This window comes from Drosophila sechellia, chromosome 2L (genome assembly GCF_004382195.2).
Source record: "Drosophila sechellia strain sech25 chromosome 2L, ASM438219v1, whole genome shotgun sequence".
Classification (NCBI taxonomy): Eukaryota; Metazoa; Arthropoda; class Insecta; order Diptera; family Drosophilidae; genus Drosophila; species Drosophila sechellia.
The window spans coordinates 6,369,608-6,393,693 of record NC_045949.1 but is presented as its reverse complement, the minus strand read 5'-3'; the positions used below and the strand labels follow the sequence as shown (position 1 = coordinate 6,393,693).

At 43.8% G+C, this 24,086-nt stretch overlaps 5 protein-coding genes across 6 annotated transcripts in view; 1 reads left to right on the top strand and 4 right to left on the bottom strand.

Moving 5' to 3' along the window:
- Window positions 1-16,377, bottom strand: part of LOC6611398 (carbohydrate sulfotransferase 4) — a 32,562-nt gene extending 16,185 nt beyond the window's left edge. Inside the window, exon 1 of the mRNA XM_032713990.1 lies at window positions 15,218-16,377. Coding sequence (XP_032569881.1) covers window positions 15,218-16,161 — 944 coding nt within the window. The 5' untranslated portion in view covers window positions 16,162-16,377. The remainder of the gene's footprint in view (window positions 1-15,217) is intronic.
- Window positions 6,700-8,563, bottom strand: LOC116800211. Its single transcript, XM_032713991.1, has 2 exons — window positions 6,936-8,563; window positions 6,700-6,880 (listed from the first exon to the last, which is right to left on the bottom strand). Exons 1-2 carry the CDS (start codon window positions 8,295-8,297, stop codon window positions 6,869-6,871), a joined length of 1,374 nt encoding a protein of 457 aa, XP_032569882.1. The 5' UTR covers window positions 8,298-8,563; the 3' UTR covers window positions 6,700-6,868.
- A 187-nt stretch (window positions 16,378-16,564) lies between the features above and the next one.
- On the bottom strand, window positions 16,565-17,965 carry LOC6613639 (carbohydrate sulfotransferase 4). Its single transcript, XM_002038073.2, has 3 exons — window positions 17,289-17,965; window positions 17,058-17,234; window positions 16,565-17,005 (listed from the first exon to the last, which is right to left on the bottom strand). Exons 1-3 carry the CDS (start codon window positions 17,876-17,878, stop codon window positions 16,684-16,686), a joined length of 1,089 nt encoding a protein of 362 aa, XP_002038109.1. The 5' UTR covers window positions 17,879-17,965; the 3' UTR covers window positions 16,565-16,683.
- Window positions 17,966-18,016: 51 nt separating this feature from the next.
- Window positions 18,017-23,876, bottom strand: LOC6613637 (coiled-coil domain-containing protein 102A). Of its 2 annotated transcripts, XM_002038071.2 has the most exons (9): window positions 23,570-23,876; window positions 23,436-23,506; window positions 23,334-23,373; window positions 22,737-23,257; window positions 22,478-22,681; window positions 22,085-22,421; window positions 19,853-20,019; window positions 19,089-19,713; window positions 18,017-18,910 (listed from the first exon to the last, which is right to left on the bottom strand). In XM_002038071.2, exons 1-9 carry the CDS (start codon window positions 23,708-23,710, stop codon window positions 18,902-18,904), a joined length of 2,115 nt encoding a protein of 704 aa, XP_002038107.1. In that variant the 5' UTR covers window positions 23,711-23,876; the 3' UTR covers window positions 18,017-18,901. The 2 variants fall into 2 exon arrangements, with proteins under 2 accessions (XP_002038107.1, XP_032575388.1); XM_032719497.1 differs by lacking the exon at window positions 19,089-19,713 and having other exon boundaries at window positions 23,570-23,851.
- On the top strand, window positions 20,406-21,974 carry LOC6613638 (glutaryl-CoA dehydrogenase, mitochondrial). The gene is made up of 2 exons (XM_002038072.2): window positions 20,406-20,960; window positions 21,092-21,974. The coding sequence occupies exons 1-2, from the start codon at window positions 20,495-20,497 to the stop codon at window positions 21,883-21,885; spliced, it is 1,260 nt and encodes a 419-aa protein (XP_002038108.1). The 5' UTR covers window positions 20,406-20,494; the 3' UTR covers window positions 21,886-21,974.
- Window positions 23,877-24,086: the final 210 nt, after the last annotated feature.

Sequence of the window (24,086 nt, the reverse complement as noted above, 5' to 3'; positions counted from 1 at the left end):
AGATAAAATAAAGGCCAGGACAGGCGCGGGGTAACCGCGAGGAGGAGGAGGAGACACCATCCGGCAAAGAATAAGCCGGAGCCTGGCATTTTTATTCTTTTATAAAAATATATCACCAGCCAACCGCCTCCGTTGGCAGTCCAAATACCAAGCAAAGTCAAGCGGAGGATGTTACGCTTTTGATTCTCGCGGGGATTAGGAAACCAAGCTGAGCAGGAAGCCAAGCAGGTAACCAACGCAAGGCCGGAGGTTAAATGTTGACAATCTGTTTAGCAAATCCGACAGCAAAATGCAACTAACCAGCCAGCAAAAAAACTAAAGGTCCAGCACAAAAATCAATTTATCGCCAAAGTTTTCGGCGGATTGAGGTCAAGGATTGTGTAAGCAAATTTCCGAATTTAAACCAAGGTTAATTTTGTAATTTTTGTGAAATATAAGAACTAAGATTATCACACTCCATGGGTATCTGAAATTCAAAGTCCCGGGGAATTCATTAAAATACTGTGGTTGCGAAATATTCGGGTAGCTTTTGCAATTCACAAAGCCGAAAGGAATTCGAAACGTGGGGCAACCAACATCAAGAACATTCCCAGTCTCCGAAGGCATTTCAAGCTCGCCCAATTCCCACTGACCCCCGCCCATTTCCGGGAACTCGGTTGCCATAGTATCGCGCTTTTTCCTTCAATTCTTTTGTCGTTTATTAATTTAACAAGTGCTGGCCATTTGCTTTTTAATGAACAGGGCGACACAGTTTTGTCTCTTTGTGTGTTTCATCGAGTGACGAGGAGGAGAGCGAATACAAATACAGTACACTGCAAGAAATTACACAAAAGTAACTTATACAATGTGCATCACATACTACAAAAGCATATCAAGATATGATGCGTTAAACTGATCTTTAAGATAATGGAATCATTGGATAATATAAATGAATATATAATTAATTGACTTTACATTTCTCTCAGTGTTTGAACCATGTACATGCATTTATGAGTATATATGCAAAAGTCGGCAGGTAAAAAATTAACAGCAAACGTAAAGGGGAATGGGCATGAAAATATCTAGAGCCGTTACAACGGAAGTTTTCTAATGTATCTGTTGTGTATTTTTTGTTGTTTTTCTTTACTTTTTGCCTTTGCAATCTGTAAGATGCTTTTGTAGCTGAAGTTGTTCTTGCCATTTGATGTAAGCGGATACTCTACGACTGCAAAAAAACATTAGGCAACAACAAAGGAAAACGAGCCCGGCATGACAATGTTTATAAAGTTCGCTAGCAGAATTGACTACCATGTAGTGTCTTGTACTATGGGATGGAAAAAGCGGCCGAAACGAAACGTAAAGTAAAGTAACGTAACGAAACTAAACGATCCGTAGCAGAAAAGACCACACAACACCACATCCCTCGGAGCAGGCAAAAATTAAAACAATGACTGACTGCTTCCCATCTGCCATCACAGTAACCCAGTTAAAGCGAGTTAAATTGTGATTAACTGCCAAAGACAAGGCACTCAGAAGTCGTCCAAAAGGCAAACAACAAACAACATACAACCCACAACAGCGGTGTGAACGGAATATAATGTGCCGGGCCAAAAGAGAAAGTCCCCCTCTGCTCCGCCGGCTGGCCAAGGGAACCACTGCATCGAAGGTACGACGACTCCGGACTACGTCGGTTAACTGAAATGCGTGCCATGACTAGAAACAATTTATAATGCGGCCTGCAGTTACTTGTCTCGAATCCGAATCGAAACTGGGCCTCCGTCTCCTCCTCCAGCCGACACTTTTCTCTACTCTTCCCTTCACCGACATTAATACTAGCTGCAACTCAAACCCAAACTCACTCAATCATTAACAGTCATGGACGCAAATTGCTCAGCCATTCGGGCTTAGATTGTCGGCTCCTCGGCGGTGGACAGAAAACTTTCGCGCATAAATTAGGCTAATATATCTGTGCCCAAAAGGTAGAGCGGCGAAAATAGTGCAGTCCGGAGATTACAGTGTTTAGCAGCGAGGGAGGAGGTCAGGATCTGTGCCTTGTGCTAATGATAGCCACAAAGCTGTCGACCCAGGTGGATATATACCAGTTGGTGGAGTGGAGTGCAGTGGAGGTGTTTCCAGCTAGGTTGGCGGAGCAGCTGGATTTTGTGGTAATTTAGATTGGTGGCCCAAAGGGGTCGATGCTAGAGCACTTCGCTGGGGTCTTAATGTGCCTGCTAAACCAACGAATTTTGCGAGAATAAAGAGTTATCGAGGTCACTGGCAAGTGTAGAGGTGCATCTCGACTAGATTTAAAGCTATCTAGAAAAGAGCGTATGGAGTATGAAGGGTTTAAAACTTAACATAAACAAAAAATAGCCAAACCGCATTTAGAAATGTGCATCACCCAATCAGTTTACCAAAGAAGTTTGCTTATAAATTCGGTAGTATCTGTATCTTTAGCCTCAACATATTTTCCCCCAACAAAATATGGCCAACATCGCAGGGAGTTGGCCAACACCTTTTGTTCTGGGCCATCCTGGCAGCCGGCCTTATCCATAATCTAAGACCCTTGGAGCACCTGCAGTGCACACACACACATCCTTCAATTATTTTATTTCGTTTATGCCAAGGTAAGTAGAATTTTGTCGAGCGCCGCCAGTGGCCATAAATCGTTGAGCAACTTGCTCGACCTTCTCGTCGCAGGCGGACGGACTGGTGGTATGGAGGATTGGTCCTTTGGCATGACCAGCGAACGGAGCACTTTGCCCTGGGGCAAACATGAATGTTCTTATGCAATCAGAACACTTCACTTCGCTTCTCTCGGCTCGATGGCTCCTCTCGGTTAAACGGGTACGGCTCACTTACGTAAAATGCAGTCCAGAGTAAGACGCCCACATGTCGGACAAGATGCCATGGCCAAGCTCCCACCCTTCCGCCAGCGCCCAACATTTCCACTCAGACAACGTCGATTGGAATTTTTCGCTTTTCCCCAGCAAGGATCATTTAAAAAGCGAAGTGAATGAGCAAAAAAAAAGACTTGCTCCACATGCATAAATAAATGGCCACAGACTCGACTTGGAACGTTCCGCAGTGCAGGAGAAGGGGCGTAACTGCGGGTGGACTACGGGCTACCAACTGTGGACGCCGAAAAATGAATATACGCACTATATCTTTTAAATAATCTCACAATTCCTTTATTCAACTTTACTCTTCAAGCGCACGCCACCGAATGACGCGTCTCGCCTATTCCTCTTTTTTCTATGCTCTCTCAAGTGTGTATGCGTTTTTCAGTGAGCTATGTATACATTCTTATCTCTTAATGCTAGCTTATAAGTAAGAGCGAGATCACAATAATATTCTTATTCCTAACGGGGATATGATCTGCCACTATGGGCTTCATACCTAAAACTATGCTACTACATGGTACAGTGGGCCTTATGAGTGTTCATCCTACCACAACTCGGCCGTCCTGACTAGCTGATCCCCTGATCATGGTTTACATTGATTGCTTAGTTGTATGATGAATTCTTTTACCTTATTTATACATATTTACATACTATATTAATCTGTTATTATATTGTTATTATTGTTTAATTGTGTCTTCGTTTATTTTTCTTGTTGCCTATCCAATGCTTAATATTTTGGATGCTCCAGACACCTTGGTATGGGTTACGAGATATCTGAAAACCTTCTACGTCTTTTAACAAGAATCTGTCGTTTCTTAATACTTTAGATATCACATATGGGCCTTTACACTTTGGAATCAATTTTCTAGAGATGCCTGCTGTACTGTCGAAATTTTTTACCATCACATAATCTCCTTTTTTGTATTCTGACGGCTGTCTTGCGGTCTTGTCATAATGTGTTTTATTATACGCTTGAGCCTTTTTTTGATTATTCTCAACTTCGCTTCTAATTTTTGCCAAATCCCTATCTTCTTCAGTATTTTCTAATTCCTCTAGTTTTTCTCTTAATTCGTCTACTATTTTTCCTCTTTGCTCTAACCCAAAAAGAACTCTGCTTGGAGTTTGCTTGATGCTGCGGTGCTGTGTATTATTTAAGACGTGCTCAACTTTATCTATTACTGTATCCCAATATATGCCTTTCTCTGGCTGTACCAGTTTCGCTATCATTGGACCTAGGCTTCTATTGACTCTTTCAACCTGTCCGTTTGCTTGGGGTGAACCAGTCGCAATCTTCATATGCTTAACATCGAACTCTAAGATAAAGTCATCAAATTCCTTGGATGTAAAACAACTTCCCCTATCTGAAATGATGCATTTAGGCTTGCTGTATGCTCTAAAATAGTCCTTCAGGGCTGTAATGACTTCCTTTGTATTAGTGGTTTTTGTGGCGTATAAACGTACGAACTTCGTGAAACCATCGATGACAACAAAAATATGTTTTTTGGATCTGCCTGAGTCGACTGGGCCGTAATGATCGATATGTATTAGTTCAAACGGTTTGCTGCCCTTCGGAATGCAGTGTAGAAATCCTTCCTTGCCTGTCTTAGGGGAGAACGCAACACATTTTAAACAATTTTCTATATGGCTCAAACATTTGTCTTTGGCATTGGGAAACCAATAAGATTTAGAAATAACATCTAACATTTTGTCTCTACCTATGTGTCCGATCTCATTGTGATATTTATATAGAATATGATCTTCCATGTCTGTGGGAACATAAAATAAAAGTCTGCCGTCGTTACACTTTCTATAAATTATTCCGTTTCTCATTTCGAACAACTTATGTTCATTTTTTTCCAGTAGTTTCTTGATTTCTTGAACTTTTTGATCCTTGCCTTGGCAGATTACTAAATTGTCTTCAAACGTATTTGATTCCACTATCAAAATATTCGTGCACCTACTAAGAGCATCAACATGCTGCATCCTTTTACCTTCTCTATGTATGAGCTCATAATCGTAGTTCTGGAGCTCTAACGCCCATCTAGCTATTCGCGGATTAAGTTCAATCTTGTTAAGCGTCAAAGTAAGAGAATTACAATCAGTTATAATTTTAAAGCGTTTTCCGTACAAATATATTCTAAATCTTCGCAGTGCGTGAATAATTGCCATTGTTTCCAATTCGAAACTGTGATATTTTGCCTCAGCGACTGTTGTTCGCTTTGAAAAATAAAATATTGGGTGTAATTTTCCATCCTCTTTTTTTTGACATAACACCGCACCGAAACCAAGAGCGCTTGCATCACAGTGCAGTTCTATTTCGTCTTTGAAATTATAAATTGCTAAGACCGGTGCCTGCACCAGCTTTTCCTTAAGAGTTGAGAAACAGCTCATTTCCTTTTCTCCAAATTTGAATTTTTCATTTTTTCTCAAAAGGTCATATAAAGGTTTCGCTAATGTTGAAAAATCTTTTATAAATCTACGGAAGTATGAACATAAGCCCAGAAAACTTTGAACGGCTTGTATTTTGTCTGGAACTGGAAAATGCTGTATGGCCTCTATTCCTTTGTCATCAGCCTTAATGCCTTCACCATTTATAATGAATCCTAAATATTTAATATTTGTCTGAAAGAACTCACATTTATCCATTCGTAATTCCAATTTATTTTGAGCTAATCTGATGAACACTTCCTTTAAGGTTTCTAAATGCTCCTCCGAGTTCTTGCTGGCAATCATGATGTCGTCCATGTATACAATTACTTTGTTATCCCTTATAAGATCCTCGAAAATTTCGTTTACAAACCTTTGGAACACCGCCGATGCAGTTTTTAGGCCCATTGGCATTCTGAGAAATTCGAATTGCCCTAACGGTGTAACAAATGAGGTGTATTTAACTGATTCCTTATTAACGAATACATGAAAATAACCGTTTTTTAAATCAAGCTTCGAAAAAACTTTTTTGTTGACTAGCTTATCTAAGAGGTCATCGATAAGCGGTATCGGATAATTGTCTTTAATTAACACTTTGTTCAGTTTTCTAAAGTCTATACATAGCCTTATGTCTCCTGTTTTCTTTTTGACTAAAACAATTGGTGAAGCATACTCTGATTTACTAGGTTGAATAATTCCCTCTTTTAAATAGTCATCTAATAGTTTTTGTAATTTTTCTTTTTCTGAGTAGGCAAGTCTTCTTGGGGCGCAGCTAAATGGTTTTGACGTTTCTAAACAAAGTTTTATTTCGCATTTGACTAAAGGCTCGGTAGGCTTATTAATGCTCAGGTAGTTGCGTTTAATAATCTCCTTTAACTGACTGTTTAAGGCTTGGTTATAGTTTTCGCCGCACATGAAGTTCATTTGCTCATCCTCTAAGTGATCAATGCTACAAATTTCTCTAACAGCTTCTTCATAACTGGGCACAACCGCAGCATAAAGTCCGGAATCCGTCGTGAAGTTGGCTAAAGGCATAACTGTTTCGATGATCGTTTTGCTACCTGCCTCGTTAACAGTTTGACTAACTATACTACTCGCTTCGTTGGCTGTTTTATTAACTGTCTTATTAACTGTTTCATTATCTATTTGACTAACTGTTTCATCAACCTCTTCGTTAACTGTCTCGCTAACTGTTTCACTAACTGTTTCACTAACTGTTTCACTAACAATATAACTGACTGTTTTACTGTTTGCTTTTCTATATTTTTTTCTATCGACTGGGTTGACCGTTATCCTTCCCAAGGCGTCTGGATCCAGTTTCAACTGGCACGCTTCCATGAAATTTCGCCCAAGAACTACATTATGACTCATAGACTCGTCTGGGACCACGTACAAATAAAAATAACATTTAATTTTTTCTTTTATAATGTAACATAAGATTTTTCCATGTATTGTCAGTTGGCTTTTATTCAGCCCGAAATAGGTTTCTGCAGCGGATTCTAAATTAATTTCCTTGGATACATTGCTTAATTTTGTAAATGATATTGGACTCCCTGTGTCTATGAGGCATTCTGTAATTAATGGGATTTTATAGCTATTCTGAAAAAAAATCTTGACAAGTCTTACATAATTGTTGATATTGGCGCTCTTGCGCTCCGCGCATTGTCCGACGAAGTGTCCAAATGCCCCACAGGCATAGCAGGATCCGGGCTCCCTCTTTGGCTTGAGACACTCCCTGGCGAAGTGCCCTTTGGAGTTGCAATTGGCACATCGTAAGTCCTTATTGGTTGCACCTCCTCCAGCAAGGCGCTTTGCTGAACCGCTCCCTGTTTTGTGCTTCGGCAGGCGGACTTCCGAGAAAGCCCGTAGAATTTGCATCGGCTCGGAGAAACACTGTATGCGCGCCTGGTTGCGCAACGCTGGTGCTGGGATTCCCTCAATGATGTTTTCCAGAAGCTCCTCTAGATCGATGTTGATGTCGTTGGCCAGCATCACCTTGTCCTCGAAGTAAACAGCAAATTTCTCATCCGGATGCCATTCGCGTTTTTGAAATGCATTCCTCAGTTCCCCTTTTGACATCTTGACCTCGAATGTCAAGATTAACTGTTCGCACAGCTGGTCGGTAGATTCTAGGATGCGTGTGGCGCTTGCGTGCAGCCAGCGCTGTGCGTCTCCTTTTAGTTTGGCAATTAGCAGCATGTGCATGCATCCGTCGTCCAAATTGTAAATTTTTCCGATGTTCTGAAACTGCGTGACCCAGTTGCGCGCACATAAGCTGCCGTCAAACTCCATCGTTACCTCTTTAGCCAAGGCAAGGGATGTTGCAGGAGATTCCAGAAGCTTGTTTACAATTCGACTCTGGTGCTGAACAACACTACCAGCGGTTTCTTTTCCAACACTGGTATGTCCCATATCGATGTTGTCGGCGGCGATAGTCACCTTGGTGCTGTTAGCCTTGGCGTCGATGCTGTAAACATTGGCGTCGGTGCTGTTAGCGCATATGTTAACATTGTCGCGGTCTCCGTTGCTGTTGTTCTCGATGACGTCATTGATCTGGCGAGCTTGAGCAGACTTGCTCTTGTTTGCGTCGTCGATATCCGCTTGGATCCTCTGCAGCACAGCCATGTTTGCCTCTATCTCGTCCCGAAGCTTTTTTAGAGTGGCTCTCTCTGTATCCACCAACGATAGCTGATCCAGGTCGAGGTTCTCCAAAGATTCTGACAGCAATGACTGCTCGTCGAACGGGATCGCGCGCGTGTCTCCACCCTGTGGCTCCTTCTGCTTTGGCCAGGCTGCAGCTCCATCCAATTCCTCCACCTCTTCTGTTGCTGATCCGTTATTTGGCGGTGAATCGCCACGCGTTTCTGGGGAAATGGCCTGCAGACGCACTATTAATTCCGCTTTTGTGCCGGAAGTCTGGCGTCCCAGAGCTTCCAACCACTTCTTTAGTTGGGTCACTGAGAATTCACTCCATATAATGTCAGGCATAGTGGGTAATGACCACTTCTGATGTTGTGGACGCCGAAAAATGAATATACGCACTATATCTTTTAAATAATCTCACAATTCCTTTATTCAACTTTACTCTTCAAGCGCACGCCACCGAATGACGCGTCTCGCCTATTCCTCTTTTTTCTATGCTCTCTCAAGTGTGTATGCGTTTTTCAGTGAGCTATGTATACATTCTTATCTCTTAATGCTAGCTTATAAGTAAGAGCGAGATCACAATAATATTCTTATTCCTAACGGGGATATGATCTGCCACTATGGGCTTCATACCTAAAACTATGCTACTACATGGTACAGTGGGCCTTATGAGTGTTCATCCTACCACACAACTGCAGCGGATTTCCGACATGGCCAACACCCCCGCCCATCTGCAAAAACAACGAGCTTTAGTTACTAAAACAAACCTCGCTGCCGAGCGAAACTACCAAACTGAAGACAGGAAATTTGTTTCGCGTTGGATGTGCTCCTTAAAAAAAATAGAAATAGAAAGCATAAAACAAAAACGAGCTTAGCGAAAATGTTACGGAAATATGAAAAAGATGCGATGCGGATTATAAAGAGCGTTGGACAAAATAAAAAACTTGGGCCAAAAAGTTTTCGTTGAGAGCGGAACACAATGTTTTTGCTGATAAATTATGTGCAGCTTATAGGAAAAAGGGTTTTAACGAACTTATAAAACAGAAAAGAAGTATTTTCTGTATTTCAACCAATTAACTTGCACAACAATCATCGTGAATTGTATGCTATGTATAAATAAAACAGCGTACTAATGCTTTTGAGTCCATAAAATAGTAGCTAACCAATAAAAGTACATAAACTTTCCCACAGGCCACATTTAAACAATTCCAGAGACGAGATGCAAAAAAAAAGAGAAACAATGAATTGCACAAAGATAGGAAAATGATAAACGATGCAAGCCAGTTTTTAGAGAGTGAAAATTGTTGGAGCAGCCGCAGAAAAGTTCCGGCTGGTTAGCGGCCCAAAAAAAAAAGGAAAACTCAACATTACAGCTCTGGAAAATACACATAATTATTAAAAGGAAAGAGGCGGAAAAGAGCCAAACAAAGAGAAAAACACGTTCACAAATGGCAAGGTGAGGTTAGACACAATGACATTGACGACTGCATTTTCGTGCAAAAAGTTTTCACAGAAAAGAAATTGAAGACTTTCTACGGCGGCGACTACACCACACTCCATTCATTCTATGGCTGCAATTAAAATTGACTAAGGTGAGAGCAAGAGCAAAAACTGTAACTTTTCCCGGTCATTAAAAGTAAAATAAAATACTTTTTCTACTTAAACAAGAGCGAGCTGCACACGGACTTACGCGCTTAAATCAAAGTTACCTACGAAAACGTCCAACGGCACAAAAACTTTGGCCAAAAAACCGAACACAAAAAAAATAAAGAAAATGTAAGCAAATCAGGACAGTTGGTTGGAGCTTAACTACTGATTTAAAAGTGGTTTTAAGTTGCAGTTGCAACTGGCGATTCTCAACCACCTCACTATAAATAATCCGTGTATAAAATACCATAAAATTAATTAATACGGTTGAGTAACTACTATGAATAAGTGACTATAAATACGAGTTTCTGGTTCTTATAAATAAGTTCTTAATCATGAGATCAACGGATACATATAAAATCAGGAAAAAATTAAGTATCTGTATGCATTTAAAAAGAAAATAAAAGTAAAGATCTTGAGCTTATGATTAAATATCATCAACAAGTAATTAATTAGTTACTTACATATGCCTTATTGTTTTAACTTTTAGTTGATTTTGTTTAGACCATTCATTTATTAATGTCTAACTATCTATTTATTCACTTATGCTTAACTTTTGTATAAATCTCATGTACAAAGGTGCATACACTTTTAACACCTTTCGCAGCCAGTAATCGTCGGCAAAATCTAGTGTTTTTTATTTGACCAAAAGCAAGCTCATTAGGTAATGTGCCAACATTGTGGGCATTACCAAACACCATCTATGCTTATTTGTTTATTTTTAAACGCTGACAGTCAGACGGACATATTAGCCAAACTGCAAAGTGAAAAAAGTGGCCAAGAAGCTGGAACGTCTGTGTTCTTTATTCACTCTGTCAGCTGTAAGAGGAACTCCAATCAGCAATACCCAGCCTTAAGCAGAGCTTTTCGGTTTTTCAGTTTTTCTGTTCTGCTGTTCTGTTCAGCTGGCCTAAACAATTACCAAGCGGAATTTATGGCCGCAACGTCGAGTTGTAAATCTTTAAGTAGCCATAGACAAGGCTCGCATCGCCTAATGCGATTTGGCCCTCTTTCTGCTCTCCGCACTTTCCGCGCTCTGGCCCCAACCTCCACTGCAACTTTATGACATTAGTTTTGGTCGTGGTTTGGGCCAGTTGGACGAGGCCAAAAGGGGAAACACTGAACATCCTCCGCCAGCATGGTTCATCAATTTTCTGTGCGTTTCGGGGCAGCAGATGCTGCGGATTCTGTGATGCTGCATCGTTAGCCGCATCCAACCGATCGATTCCATTGATCGATGAGCTGCTTTCAGCCACTAAATCATTGTAATTTTCACACGCTTTTCCAGCTCTGTCAAGAACGGGGGAAAAAAGAACCACGAGTTATTAGACAGCCCGCCCGGAGCGATTGCACCCATTTTCTATGGTTTTTAGATGCAGTGGAATAAATATGATTTTTCTGCTACCGGTTTATCTATTTGATCATCTTGAAAGGCTAGCGCAACCATTTGGGAAACTCGAACACCACGATTTTAATCACTCTTTCATAGTCAATCATTTAACTTTTATTTCCATCATTTTTCGCATGCTGTTCATGCAACTTGCGCCAACTAGCTTTTTGTCGAAAATTTCTATACTTATCATTATTTGCCATTATTATCATCATCCAACGCCTCATCAAGTTCCACTAAAGAGGAAAAATAAATAAGCTACACAAACGAGCAAAATATGATCAATCAAGCAGCAGTACAAGATTTTAGAAATTATTTCTACGCCCAAACACCGAAAAAAAAGCGAAACTTCCAGTGCATGTGGCGGGAGAAGTGGGTAAAAAAATCAATCACTTTCACTGCCGGCCAAGAGAGTTTGTCATAGTCAAGTTTCTGGTCGGGTCCCCCTCCCCCCATCAACGGATTGCCCCCGGATTGCTTTTCACCCATTTACGCCAAGCCGATCTCTACACGTACCAAAACAGCAATAGCAGTCGGCAAAAAAATAAAAATAAATAAATAAAAAATAAGAAAAAGGTTTGGCTTAGCCAGCAACGAAACCCGTTTCGCTTTTTGCAAATGCAATAAGATACAAAGTTTGGGGCACACACAAAAAATGGAAAAATATATAGTCTGCTAGACTGAAGGCTCTATCCACACTGACAGACTAGTTATATTTCGGTCAAATGCGATTTGATAACATGTCAGCTGTTTTCGAAAAGAAAGTTCAGGTTAAGATACTCGTTTGAGCATGAGCTACACTTGCTCTACATGGTCCAATTTCAGTTAGCTACTCAAAACAACTACTATCTTTATGCTAAGTGTGAATAGTACATCTTTTGTTGTACCTAGTGCACAAATCTACCGCTATAAAGAAAACCATACACCCGCATGAAAACTATTCTACTTGAACGTTCACTGAACTCACGATCGCTCTCTTTCGCACCGCCTATAGCCGTCTCCCTCTCTCTCTCTCTGTGACTTTTTTGACAAAACTGTCAAGTCCAAAGGTTCAAAACGAGATAAACGGCCCAGAATGAGGTCTATGGCGCAATGGGCTTCCGAGAACCGGGTCTTACAGCAGCCCAAAACCGCGGGGTCTTGACGTCTAGCGGCTTCTTCTTCCGTCTCGTTCTCTTTGTTTGCTGGCTGTTTTGGCCCGCTTTAAAACGCAGCGCGGAAAAGTTTTTGAGTTAATGGCCACTTTGCTCATTATAAGCCAACTAAAACTGACTGGGCCCAAACTCTTTGTGGCTTCTGCGGTTCTTTCGGTTCTTTTGCCAGACGTTGAATGCAACTATTTTCGCCATCTTCCGACTGTGCGGCCTGTGGTGGGCGCATTTAATGCTCACAATTTTAATCTACTTGCTGGCAAAAGCCTCTCAAAGTTAGCGGCCACAAAACCGTAGCGCGCCGGGGATAACTAAATGAAAAGCTAAGCGAAAAGGCTTTGCCAGCAGTGTGAAGAAATTTAATAAAGCCTGAACTTAAGCTGCACAACTATCATTTAAATTATATTTAAGTTACACTTATTGAATAAAATACAATTTTTATTCCGCGATTGCTTCTATCCGTTCAGTGCTCAATGGAAGTAGTAGTACTAATAAATTTTGCAATAAAGCTCGTGACTCATTGACGTATAAATATACAATTGCCCCATTTGGTAGTTCATTTCATTAGCCACATTTTCTTCGTTATCGCAACTGAGTGGCGGGAAGGAGACCATGAAAAATCACATAAAAATAATGTGTGATTTATAAATGAAATGCTCATTGGGTGGGGATGCTCATAATTGTGGGAAAGCTTCGCCCAGTTTGCCCCCCAAAACAAAATTCTAGGGACACCCAGCCGGCAAAGACTTGGCCAATCGACAATTAGAAGCCAAGTTAGCGGTCGCTTAGTGACTCACCAAACACGGCTTTTCGCCCCACAATGCTCGCACTGACCCAAATTGTGGCTAAGTGTGTGGCTGCCTGGGATGATGTTGGCCCGCAGGCAAACATAAATCCAAGTGCTGGTCAGCATTTCCGGAATTTTGATGCATTTCCCACCGGCCAACGGCCAGCGGGCCAAGTTAATAGAGTGTGAAAGAATTTTTACTGCAATCCGCGAAGGAGCGTACAAAGAATTGAGTGAGAGGCGCAACTTAAGTGCAAAGTGCTTATACAAAGCAAATTTTATGAGGTACTTTTCTATTTGAAATAGAGCTTGAAATTATCGAAAAACAAACAAGTTTAGATAAAAGCATGTAGTCAGCATCAAAATGGTTGAAAATAGATTAGGAGGAGTAGTCGAACTACCAAAACAAAGTTAGCTGTGCAAAAGAGAAATTAAACCTTCAGAGTTTGTAAATTTAGTGGTCCAACTTCCGGGCTAAAGTATACGAAGTCAGCTCATGATTTAGTGTGTTAATTGTTTTCCGCTTCTCAGAGGAGGCGGAGATGCCAGTAAATAACCATTAAAAGACATCAAACATTTCTTCTGACATTTATGTGGCAGCAGAAGTGGACTATAAATGACATTTTCCACTCAGACATTTTATCTCTACCAATTCGTGCATTTATTGAACAGAAATCTGTGCACAAATGTCAGATACGTTCTCATTGATTGAAAATGTTTTTTTTTGGATATCCTTTGCATAACATTGACACAACTCAGCCCACACAAAAGCTGAATCTAATACATATCCAGAATGTCCTGACAAAAGGGAATGATCGGAGCATGTAATCGAAACCACAAAAGCCAGTGGAGCAGGATTGGGTTTGGGGGACTGGGGTCTGGCGGCCAAGGAACCTAAACCCCACGTCAATCAAATACATTTTCGTTTTCTGTTTACTTGTCGCTGGTTTGTTTAGCTAGAGATTGCTGTACACTAATTTTATCGATTTCTGCTGTTGTTGGCTGGCTTACATTTTAAATGGGAAATTATGTAAATGAAACTTTTGTTTGCGGCATTTGGGGGAATGCCCCAACAAGATTTCAAATCGATTGTATTGCTCAAGGATTTGCTCTCTGTTTTCACTCAGTCGAAAGTAAACACCCTGTAATGTTTAACTTCCCATTTCAGGTGATACAATAACAATACAACGATTACAAATCCGGTATCTCAGATTCTAATCACAGCGTTATCAGTTAAAGTTTCCAAGAAATACAATTGAAATAATAATCCACACTTTATAAATGAGTGTTGAGAACTGACAAATAGTATTGGGCTTCTGTAAAATTATTTTAACTACTCTTTCGAATTCGTAAGCTCACGAACAAAGTATAGTAAAACTAGTTTTTAATCGCTATATAGTTCTGAACAAACCTTTATAGCCTATCCCAGTATCATATCACTATCGTGTTCGAAAACTTCGGAAAGCCCAAATAGTAATTAGGGTAACAAACCAGAAAGATAACGTGCTAGCACTCGAAAACTTATAATAAAAAAAAATACAGATAATTAAAAGTCTATTGTTGAAAAGTAAGCGAGCATTAACTGAAGCTAATTGCCAAAATGCCAAGTGAACCTTTTTATATCCGAGATTGATTGCTGTTTGTACAGTTCATTATAAACTAAGACTAAAGACGAAGACTTTCAGTTTAAAATAAACAACACTTTGATATACATTATACAATTAGATAAGATGCATAAGTTGACTGGCCGAGGAAGTTTAACTGGCAAAACTAAGAAAATACTATAGCATTTGCCTCTCGAAACTTATCACAAATGGGGGCCTTGGCCTGCCTCGAAAGATAAAAATGGGATGCAAAGAAACTGCTGAAGCTATTGAATGAAATACTGACTGATTCTGGATAAGGAATATAACAAAGCAATAACTATAAAGACTTGCTGCATGCATGTTGCAAACTGATATATCTATAATAATGAAGTCACTACGTTTGTTGAAACTGATGTGACACGCAGAAGCAACCCGTGATTGTAATAGGAAGGACTAAAGACCAAGGCAAAAGTTGATTCCCTCAAATATTAGATGGTTAATTAGTATTCACGCTTCCGGGTAAGAAGGCAATCATGAGGCATGCTTAAAGTCTTCAAATTCGGCACGAGTCAATGCAGTGAAGAGCTTTCTCCTAAGACATCACACTCCAGGGTCCCCGAATAAACAATCCGCCTGAGATGCGTTGCATATCGCATGCCAGTTGGCTTTCACTTTCTACCCGGATGTCTGGGCCCACTCACCTTTGGTCCTCGAGCAGCTTTTCGGCCTGGGCGAGTCGCAGGCGGACGGTCTTCATGCTCTGGATGGGGAAGAGGCGGCAGAAGCGCGTGAGGAAGGCTGGACGCCAGCAGAAGCGCGGGAACTCCCGGCAGACGTCCCACAGTCGGGTGTTGTGCTCGAACAGATAGGTGTGCGTCTTGCCGAAGTTCAGGTAGTCGATCATGTCGGCGTAGTCACAGTTGAGCAGGTTCTTCAGGTTCTGCACGGCCAGCTCCTGGTCGTCGGAATCGCGGATCTGCTTGATGCCGAAGTCGAGCAGCGGCTCATAGTGATAGAAGTTGCCCGGTATTGAGTTGAGAATGTCGCCCAGGAAGGTGGAGCCGGAGCGCCATGAGGTGACCACAACACTGCGCACCGGGGTGCCGTTCGTCTCCGGTGTCATGTCCGTCAGACGCTCGGCGCCGCCGCGCGGATACTCGAAGTTCTCCATTTCGGCCAGGATGCGCGACCGTTGAGCCGACAGGACATCCACTATAGTAGCTGTCAGATTGTAGACGGCCGTCTGCGACGGCTGCTGCTGCTGCTGCAATTGCTGCTGGAAGCGATCGTAGAAGGCGCTGCGCGCCAGCGAATTGGATGGACCGCCATCTACGGACGCGCCCTGATCCCGCCCAGCCGCCTGGTTGAACGGCGTGGTCAGCGGACGGTGCTGGGTGGTGGCGATCAGCAGCAGGATGCACAGGCTGCTCACGCCGCAGATGCCGATCAGATTGGCCCTGCGCGACATCCGGCTGCGGCGCCGCTTCCCGTTCAAGCTGAGGCGCTGCTTAGCGCGTGTCCTGCCGGTATCGACGTTCGACGGGTCCTGCGGGCCAAGCAGGGAGCACGCCTCCAAGTCCGCGCTCAGGTCCAGGTGCGGCTGCTCCTCCGTGCTGCTGCTGCTGCTGCCAATGCCCGTGCTCATTGGTCGGTCACTTGCTAATTGCTGGTGGTGATCACTTGTGTGCTATACTCGCACTCGCTCCCACACGCACATATTTATCGGCGCGCCCTCAACTCGAGCGCATTGCAGTTCCTTGCTGCGGAAGTCGCCGCGTCGGAGTTATATCTTTGTTTTCCGTATTTATATCTCGATTTTCCGCGACGCGATGCGAACGAAACGATTGACAACAACAAAGTGACCGTTGCGGGCAGGTGGAAAGATGTTGCGGCGAGCGGATAACTAACTATACCCTAAATATTCCATGAAATCACAGTTTACCAGTCACTACTGGCGGTGTGAAACCTGGCTGGCCATGTAGCACAGACTCCAACCAATTCGAAGAGTTTTAATTCAGATTCAAAAAGGTTTTTTTGAAAAGCCGAAGTTCTGATGAGCATAGATCTAATTTACATATTTATTCGCGGTCTATATTGACCCCTCGAAATATACCTTAAATTAAAAATTCATACCAAACCTCTGGCCCTCACACTTGCCCAGAAACACCTAGGCTTTGTCCATAATTGGCTGGAAAGATTCCGGTGAAAAGTGATTGAAGTCCTGAATGGAGCGATACCCCCACAAGTCCATAGCCTGGCCGCACACGTCCTGTACAGCCCCAATATCGTTCACCATCATTTCGCTTATCCACTCGAAGGCGGACTGGCTGGAAAGCTCCTTCCAGCGAGAGGACTGTAAAAAGTAGCCACTGCGCGGATGCATTTTCTGAATCCTGGACCTGTTTCGTTTCAAGGGCAATCCGTAGAAGTCGAAAACTAGTTTGATACTCTCCTCGGGCTGTAGGAACAAGTCCTCGTAACGTATAATGCTGTGAAATAAGCATATAAATAAAGAGATATAAGAGTTACACAAAGCCTTACCTGAAACGCTGCGGATAGGCTTTGGTGAGGGTCTCCACCATCTGATAATCACTGACCATGTCGCCGCAAAGGGCCTGTGCCTCGCAATCCCTCTCATCCGAACACCACTTGTTATTCATTCGGGAATATATGGTGCCCCGAGGATCGCGGACAAGTAAAAGGATGTTCAGATTAAGGCTAGATATGTGGAATTTTAAGTAAACGATTAATTCAATAGCTGTCACCACTCACTCTTTGCGTTCCAGAAGGGGAGCCAGAAGATTCAGCCGCATGTTGTACACCGCCATGTTGATGAATGGATACAGCTTGCAGACGGCGGCCATCGTCTCGGCATCCCAGCAGGTCTCCTGGCTGTAAGAGCGACAGATCTTGGCCTGAGCGCCATAGAAGCGCCGGAAGACCGGCGATCGCATTCCCCATTGGATCATTTCCGCAGACTTGTTGTAGTCACAGTTGTACAGCGCCGCCAGTTCATCCAAGGCGCGATCGTGCTCCTTCGCGGCAATGGAACGGCTCTCGTAGGCGATCAGTGGAGCGTAGTGCTGATAGCAGCCCGGCTGATGAGCCAGGTTGTCCAGCAGGGTCAGAGCACCCGATCCCCGGAACGTGACCAGCATTGAGCGGATTGGCTGACCGCCGGCATCCAGGGTGAGGTTTCTGATATCGCCCAGGTGGCTGGTGCTGTAGGAGACCAGTGAGCGTTGCAGGGTCACCGGATCCGGCATCAGCATGGGCAAAAGGAAGAATATGAAGAGTACGTAGGTCGTATAGACGCCCACGCAAACGACGGTTAATTTTGAAGTACGTGAAAGTGCAACCATGACTGAAATTTTAAGTTTTTCCAATTTCCCCAATCTTCCAATTTTGAACAATGTCTGAATGATTGAAGTGTAGATCTGACAGAAGCTACTGTGCTTCCATGAAGACGACGAAAAAGCAGGACAGGATTCGCAAGAAGATTATCTTGTAACATGCTACCTTTATTGGCATATCATTTGTATTTCATTTATAATTTTAATAGTTAATAATAAATTGTTATTTATCAATAACTAAAATACTAATATTGCTATGTTATAATACGTAAATATTTTGAGTTCTGATTTTTTTAAATGTATATATATTTTGTAAAAGATCAACTATGCTGCTGAATATCGATAGACTTTTGAAAAACTAAAAGAATTTCGGACTAGGCAACTGCAAAAATGTAGTGAGAATTATTTGTATAATTTCCAATAATGTCGATTAATAATTAGCAGCATTTCTACCAATGCTTTCCTAAATCTCATACAATTTCTTTAGATTTCTGGCACTAAATGCTATTCCGCAAACATCGAACCTGTATTATGCTTCCATACGTATATATGTCGGTATATCTGTTATTAAGTCTGTTAATTTTTAGTAAAGGCAAGGGTTTCCGATGAGGATGCAAGGATGTGAAGGAGAAATCCTCCTAACAACCGTCTTAGCTGCGAGTTAAGCTCATAAGGATATGGCCAGCAAAATGAGTTTCAAACGTTATGCTTAAATTACTTGGAATATTGAAGATATGAACGTGGCTAACTGGTGATCTGATGATTGGAATTAGTCGCGAAATTAAGAATATCTTAGTTTATAAATAAGTATTTGTTGCTTATAAAAAACTGGGGCACCGGTTGGTAAAAGCCCCAAATATAAACTAGGAATGCGGATTATATTTGGGACTGTTGTCCTACCAACTTTAAAGTACTTGCGAATTAATACTTAAGGTTAATACCATTAATGTCTCTCAAATGTCTTTCGTCTGCTTATCCTAGTCGCTGTTACCCTCCGTCTCGTCATCCAGCAGCAAGCTTGTCGAACCATAGCTACGGAGTCTGAAATTTAAATCACAAATAGTTATTATATTTATCACGAATTGATTAGTAGAACAAAACATGCAGTAAAGATTAGTGATAAAAGAAATCAAACCAATAATGATCACAATAACATTAGCTAGCATTAGTTTACTCAAAAGAATGTCTGATAACAATTGTTATGCTCCTCCAATCTCACCTCATCGTCGGACACCTTGAGACCATCTAAATTAATGCTGTTTCTCGCATATCCAGCGCCTGCAGACTGCTCCTTCTCGTACAGCTGCCGGTTCAGCTCATCCTTACTGGAAACGGAGCTGCTGCCTCCATTTGTGGTTCCCTTCAGGGGCAGCGCCAGATTCGCTCGACTGGCACTGCTGCCTGCGCTGCCATAACGTCCGTTTCCAGATCGCTGCCTCTGGTGATGATGATGGTGCTGTCCGTGAGGATTATCGAATTTCTGCTTGGCCCGCTCGAACTCTAGATTCCGTGACTTCGACTCAAATATGTTCTCCTCCAGATGCGTGGGCTTGGCATCAAAAAAAGCAACTGCTGCCGCTGCCGCCGCCGCTGCAGATGCCGCAGCACTACTCTGCTGTTGCTGCAGGAGCGTTCGTTCCGTGTGACTAGATCTCTTTACGGAAGCAGCATGATGCATAGCGGCGTCGCTCCCATTGTGCGAGCTCCTCAGGCCAGCCTGCGAGTCATCGAAGATCTGGCGAAGATCATTGATGTTCGGCAGACAGTCGTTGGGCAGCTCCACGGCAATCTTATTCCTCAACTGCACCCCGCCCATGCCCCGCAGCTGGGGACTCGGAGCACGTCTTTTTCGTTGGGTTAAGCGTGGGTTAGGAGTTAGGTTATTAGTCAAGCCAGCACCAGTTGAAAAGTTAGTCGGTATTAGAGTTAGTCCAAAGACTTAGCCGTATGCAAACCTAAATGTTTCTTTCGAACTGATCTTACCTATTCTGGAGGTGCTGAATCTGCACCTGTAGGCCCTCCGTCTGACCCACCAGCTCATCGTTGGAGCGCTGCAGGCGGCGCACTTGGTTTACGGCCGAATCCAGTTCGTCCTCAGCTCCCGCTAGCTCCCGCTTCAGCTCCTCCACACGCTGGCGCAGACGCTTCACCTGCAGGGAAAAGTAGTAAAAATAAAGATTGGTACATTACATATTTGTTCAGTACCCATAAGTTGCACCTGAACCCAAAACTCAAAGCACAAAGAGCAAGGGGGCGTGCCTTCCAGTCTTCAAACACAACTGATAAGCAGACGACCCCCGCCAAGTGGTGATAACGCTTAAAATGGAAAAATATTTCCTTCCACACTCGCTTCACTCTTGGTTTCTATCGTCAAGTGAAATATAAACGCGATAGTGCGAAAAATTTAGAACCCGCAGATTAAGATCGGGCATAACAACAATTTTAAATCGAGGTAAACAAAGTGGCGCGGAAGAGCGAAGAGAACGCACGAAGAGCGGGCTGCCAAAAGCTCTCGCTGTAGATTTGAGCTTTCTTCAGTCTCTCGCCGAACGTCGAATCGAGCAGCTGTTCCGTGGAGAACCGCCTGACCACTTCCAACAGAAAAGACAGAACCGAATTGGAATTATGATTGCGCAAAGTGTAATCAGCAAACTGCGTCCGTGTGCCCGCCGCTTGGCCAGCACGAGCTCCAAAGCCGCAGCTCCCAAGTTCAACTGGCAGGATCCGCTGAATTTGGAGAGCCAACTGACCGAGGAGGAGGTGGCCATTCGGGATGCGTTCCGTGGATACTGCCAGGCCGAGCTGCAGCCGCGCGTCAAGATGGCCAATCGCCTGGAGACGTTCGACAAGAAGATTATGGAGGAGATTGGCAGTCTGGGCGTCCTGGGCTGCACCATAAAGGGATACGGTTGCGCCGGAGTCTCTAGCGTTGCCTACGGCTTGCTGACTCGCGAGGTGGAGCGCGTGGACTCCGCTTATCGATCCGCCGTGAGTGTCCAGAGCTCGCTGGCCATGGGCGCCATCTACGACTTTGGATCCGAGGAGCAGAAGCAACGCTATTTACCCAGCATGGCAGAGGGCAAACTGATTGGTGAGTACCAAATGAATATATTGATTTCTATTTTGAAGAAATATTGAGTGAATTATATAAAGCCACCGCCGAGGTATAGTTAAGATGTGCTCTTTTTTAACGATTCTCAATTTCTTCTCTTATTTATCCAGGTGCCTTTGGCCTAACTGAGCCCAACCACGGTAGTGACCCCGCTGGCATGGAGACCCGTGCCAAGTACGACAGCAAAAGCAAGACATACATCCTGAACGGATCTAAGACCTGGATTACTAGTGCGCCCATCGCAGACGTCATAGTCGTATGGGCCAAATGCGAGAATGGCAAGGTACGCGGCTTCCTGGTGGACCGCAAGATATCCGGCAAGGGTTTGGAAACGCCAAAGATCGAGGGCAAGTTCTCTCTGCGTGCTTCGCCCACGGGTATGATCCTGATGGACGAGGTCCGTGTGCCGGAGGAGCAGTTGCTACCCAATGTGGCCGGCTTTAGTGGACCCTTCAGCTGTCTGAACAACGCTCGCTATGGAATCGCGTGGGGAGCCCTGGGCGCAGCCGAAACCTGTGTGGAGATTGCTCGCCAGTATACCCTGGATCGCAAGCAATTCGGTCGTCCTTTGGCTGCCAACCAGTTGATCCAAAAGAAGCTGGCAGATGCCATCACGGAGATTGCCTTGGGCCTGCAGGCTTGCCTGCATGTGGGTCGCCTCAAGGATCAGAAGCTGCATACGCCCGACATGATTTCCCTTCTAAAGCGAAACAATACTGGAAAATCGCTGGATATAGCGCGCCAAATGAGGGACATGCTGGGTGCGAACGGAATCAGCGACGAATATCATGTGATCCGGCATGTAATCAACCTGGAGTCAGTTAACACCTACGAGGGCACGCACGATATACACGCGTTGATCCTGGGACGAGCTATCACCGGACTGGCGGCATTTGCTAACTAATGTACTTGTTTCGATAATCACAAAGTACTGCATTTACCAATTTGTTTTATGTCGAAGTGTCAATGTGAATAAATGTGAATCAAACTAAATTCGGCAAGGAAGGCTGCTACATCTCTAAGTTTTCCTAGGCTGATAAGCTGATAGGCGTTATCTGATCCATATATCATCCGGTAATATTTTTGGGTGAGGATTTACTCACCTCCGCCTCGTACTGCTCGGCTCGCCGCACGGCGTGTCCCAGCTCCGTGTTTGTTTCGGCCAGCAACTTTTTTAGCTTGGCGTGCGACATCTTCACCTCGCTGATCTCCTTATTGCGCTCCGAGAGTTCCTGCTGCAATGCTCGCAGCTCCACGTCATTAGCTTGCATGGGTCGGCACTTACGGTCCGAACGTTCCTGGTAATCCCGCAGTTCTGCGCGCAGTTTCTTGTTGTCGCGCTCCATGGCCAATTTTTCGGACTCCAGTCGCTCGCGCTTGCCCCATTCGGAGGCGTTCTCCGCCTGAAGGTGCTCCAGTTCAGTGCGAAGCTCCGTGAGGCTGCAATAAATCCATAGTTGCACTCTAGTCAGAGTATATAACGCATTTCTGCTTACCGGCGCTCAAGATTCTCACGGGCAGCAATCTCCTCCTGCAGCGAGTTGTTCACTATACGCATCTCAGCACGATGTTGTTCTTGAAGAGTTAATAGTTCACGCACTGCCTCCTGCTTGGCAGAGCGCATCTCCTCTTGACGTCCGCGCACATCCTGGATCTCCAGCGTAAGTTTTTCAATGCTCTTGTGCAGCTCCAGCTTTTCACTACGAAAATAATAGTATTAATTATGGTATTATTATTGGAATGGAAATTACTCACTCCCTTTCCGCTTGAAGAGTTTTCTGAGCCTCGTCAAGGCGCAATTGCAGCATGGATATCTTTTGCAGCAAGTAGTCCTCGTCAAAGTCATCCTTGGACAATTGCTGAATCAGGCGCTTCTCCTCGGCAGCCGCCGCTTCATCCAACTCGGTCAGATGTTTGGGCATAGCCCCCTTCATAGCGAACTCCTCAATGTCTAGATCCTTAACATCATTGGGCAGCTTGGTAACCAAGCCGTCCTCGCTATTGATATTCTTCAAGCCATCCGAGGAGATATCCGGCGAGCAGTTTGCATCCCGCCCGTTGGCCTCCGCATCCTCGCTGGTGTCGGCTCGGTGAAACTGACCGGCGTGCTTCATCATCAGCGTGTGCACTTTCTCCATCTCCTTCTTCAGCTGCGTGATCTGCAACTCGAGATCGTTTTTCTCCCGCTTCAGCGAGTGGGCCTCCTTCATGGCGCCGTCCAGTTTGAGGCTCAGCTGCTTGGACTCCTCTCTGGCCTTATTCCGCTCGTTGCGGACCTGCGAAAAGTGAAAAGTTTTGTTATTCGATACCGGCCATATTGACCCAACTTTAAAGCCATGGCAACCTAATTACCTTACTCCACTTCTCCCGCCAGTTCGCAGTGCAGTCGGACCTGAGAATGGTTGATGTTTGGATTAGCAGATAGTTTTGACCACGACGAGCTGCTCCACTTACCACCACTTCATGGTTTTTTCCATCTGCGCTGCCCGTGCTCGAGCTTCGTGCAGTTCCCTCTGCCGCTGGGACTGAATAGAAAATGGGAGTTTAATTACTGAATATGGTATAAAGCTTCACACTCCGATACGCACCTCGCGAGCCTCCCATTCCGTTTCTCCATATCTAGCCGACATGGTGGTCCCGATGACGCCCACGCCGCCCACTTCATTGCGTCTGCTGCCGCCCACCGGTGCAGCGGTTGCACTTTGCGTTGTGGATGCTGTCTGCGACATTTTGCTGGTGTCCTTTCTCAAGTCCTGCTTGCAGCCCTAAGTGCAACACAACTACCTAACTGATCTGTTGCATCGTGGGTGTGTTTTTGCAATATTTTGGACCAAAGCTGAACGCGAATACAGAAAATAAAATTGGAGAATGCGAGCAGCTGTTGTTGTTTACTACTCGCTGTGAATGGCCAAACTGCATGGTGCAGGGCTGACAGTTGCTTTTGAAAGTTATTTAGTTTCAGGTAGTAGTTCTAAAATATTATTTGTATAAATATTATATTATCAAATATAGTAAATAATATTTAAAAAATAGCATTTATCTTTATTCAAGCCATCATAGACTTTAATGAATGCCCTTCATGATAATGTTGAACACTTGGCAACC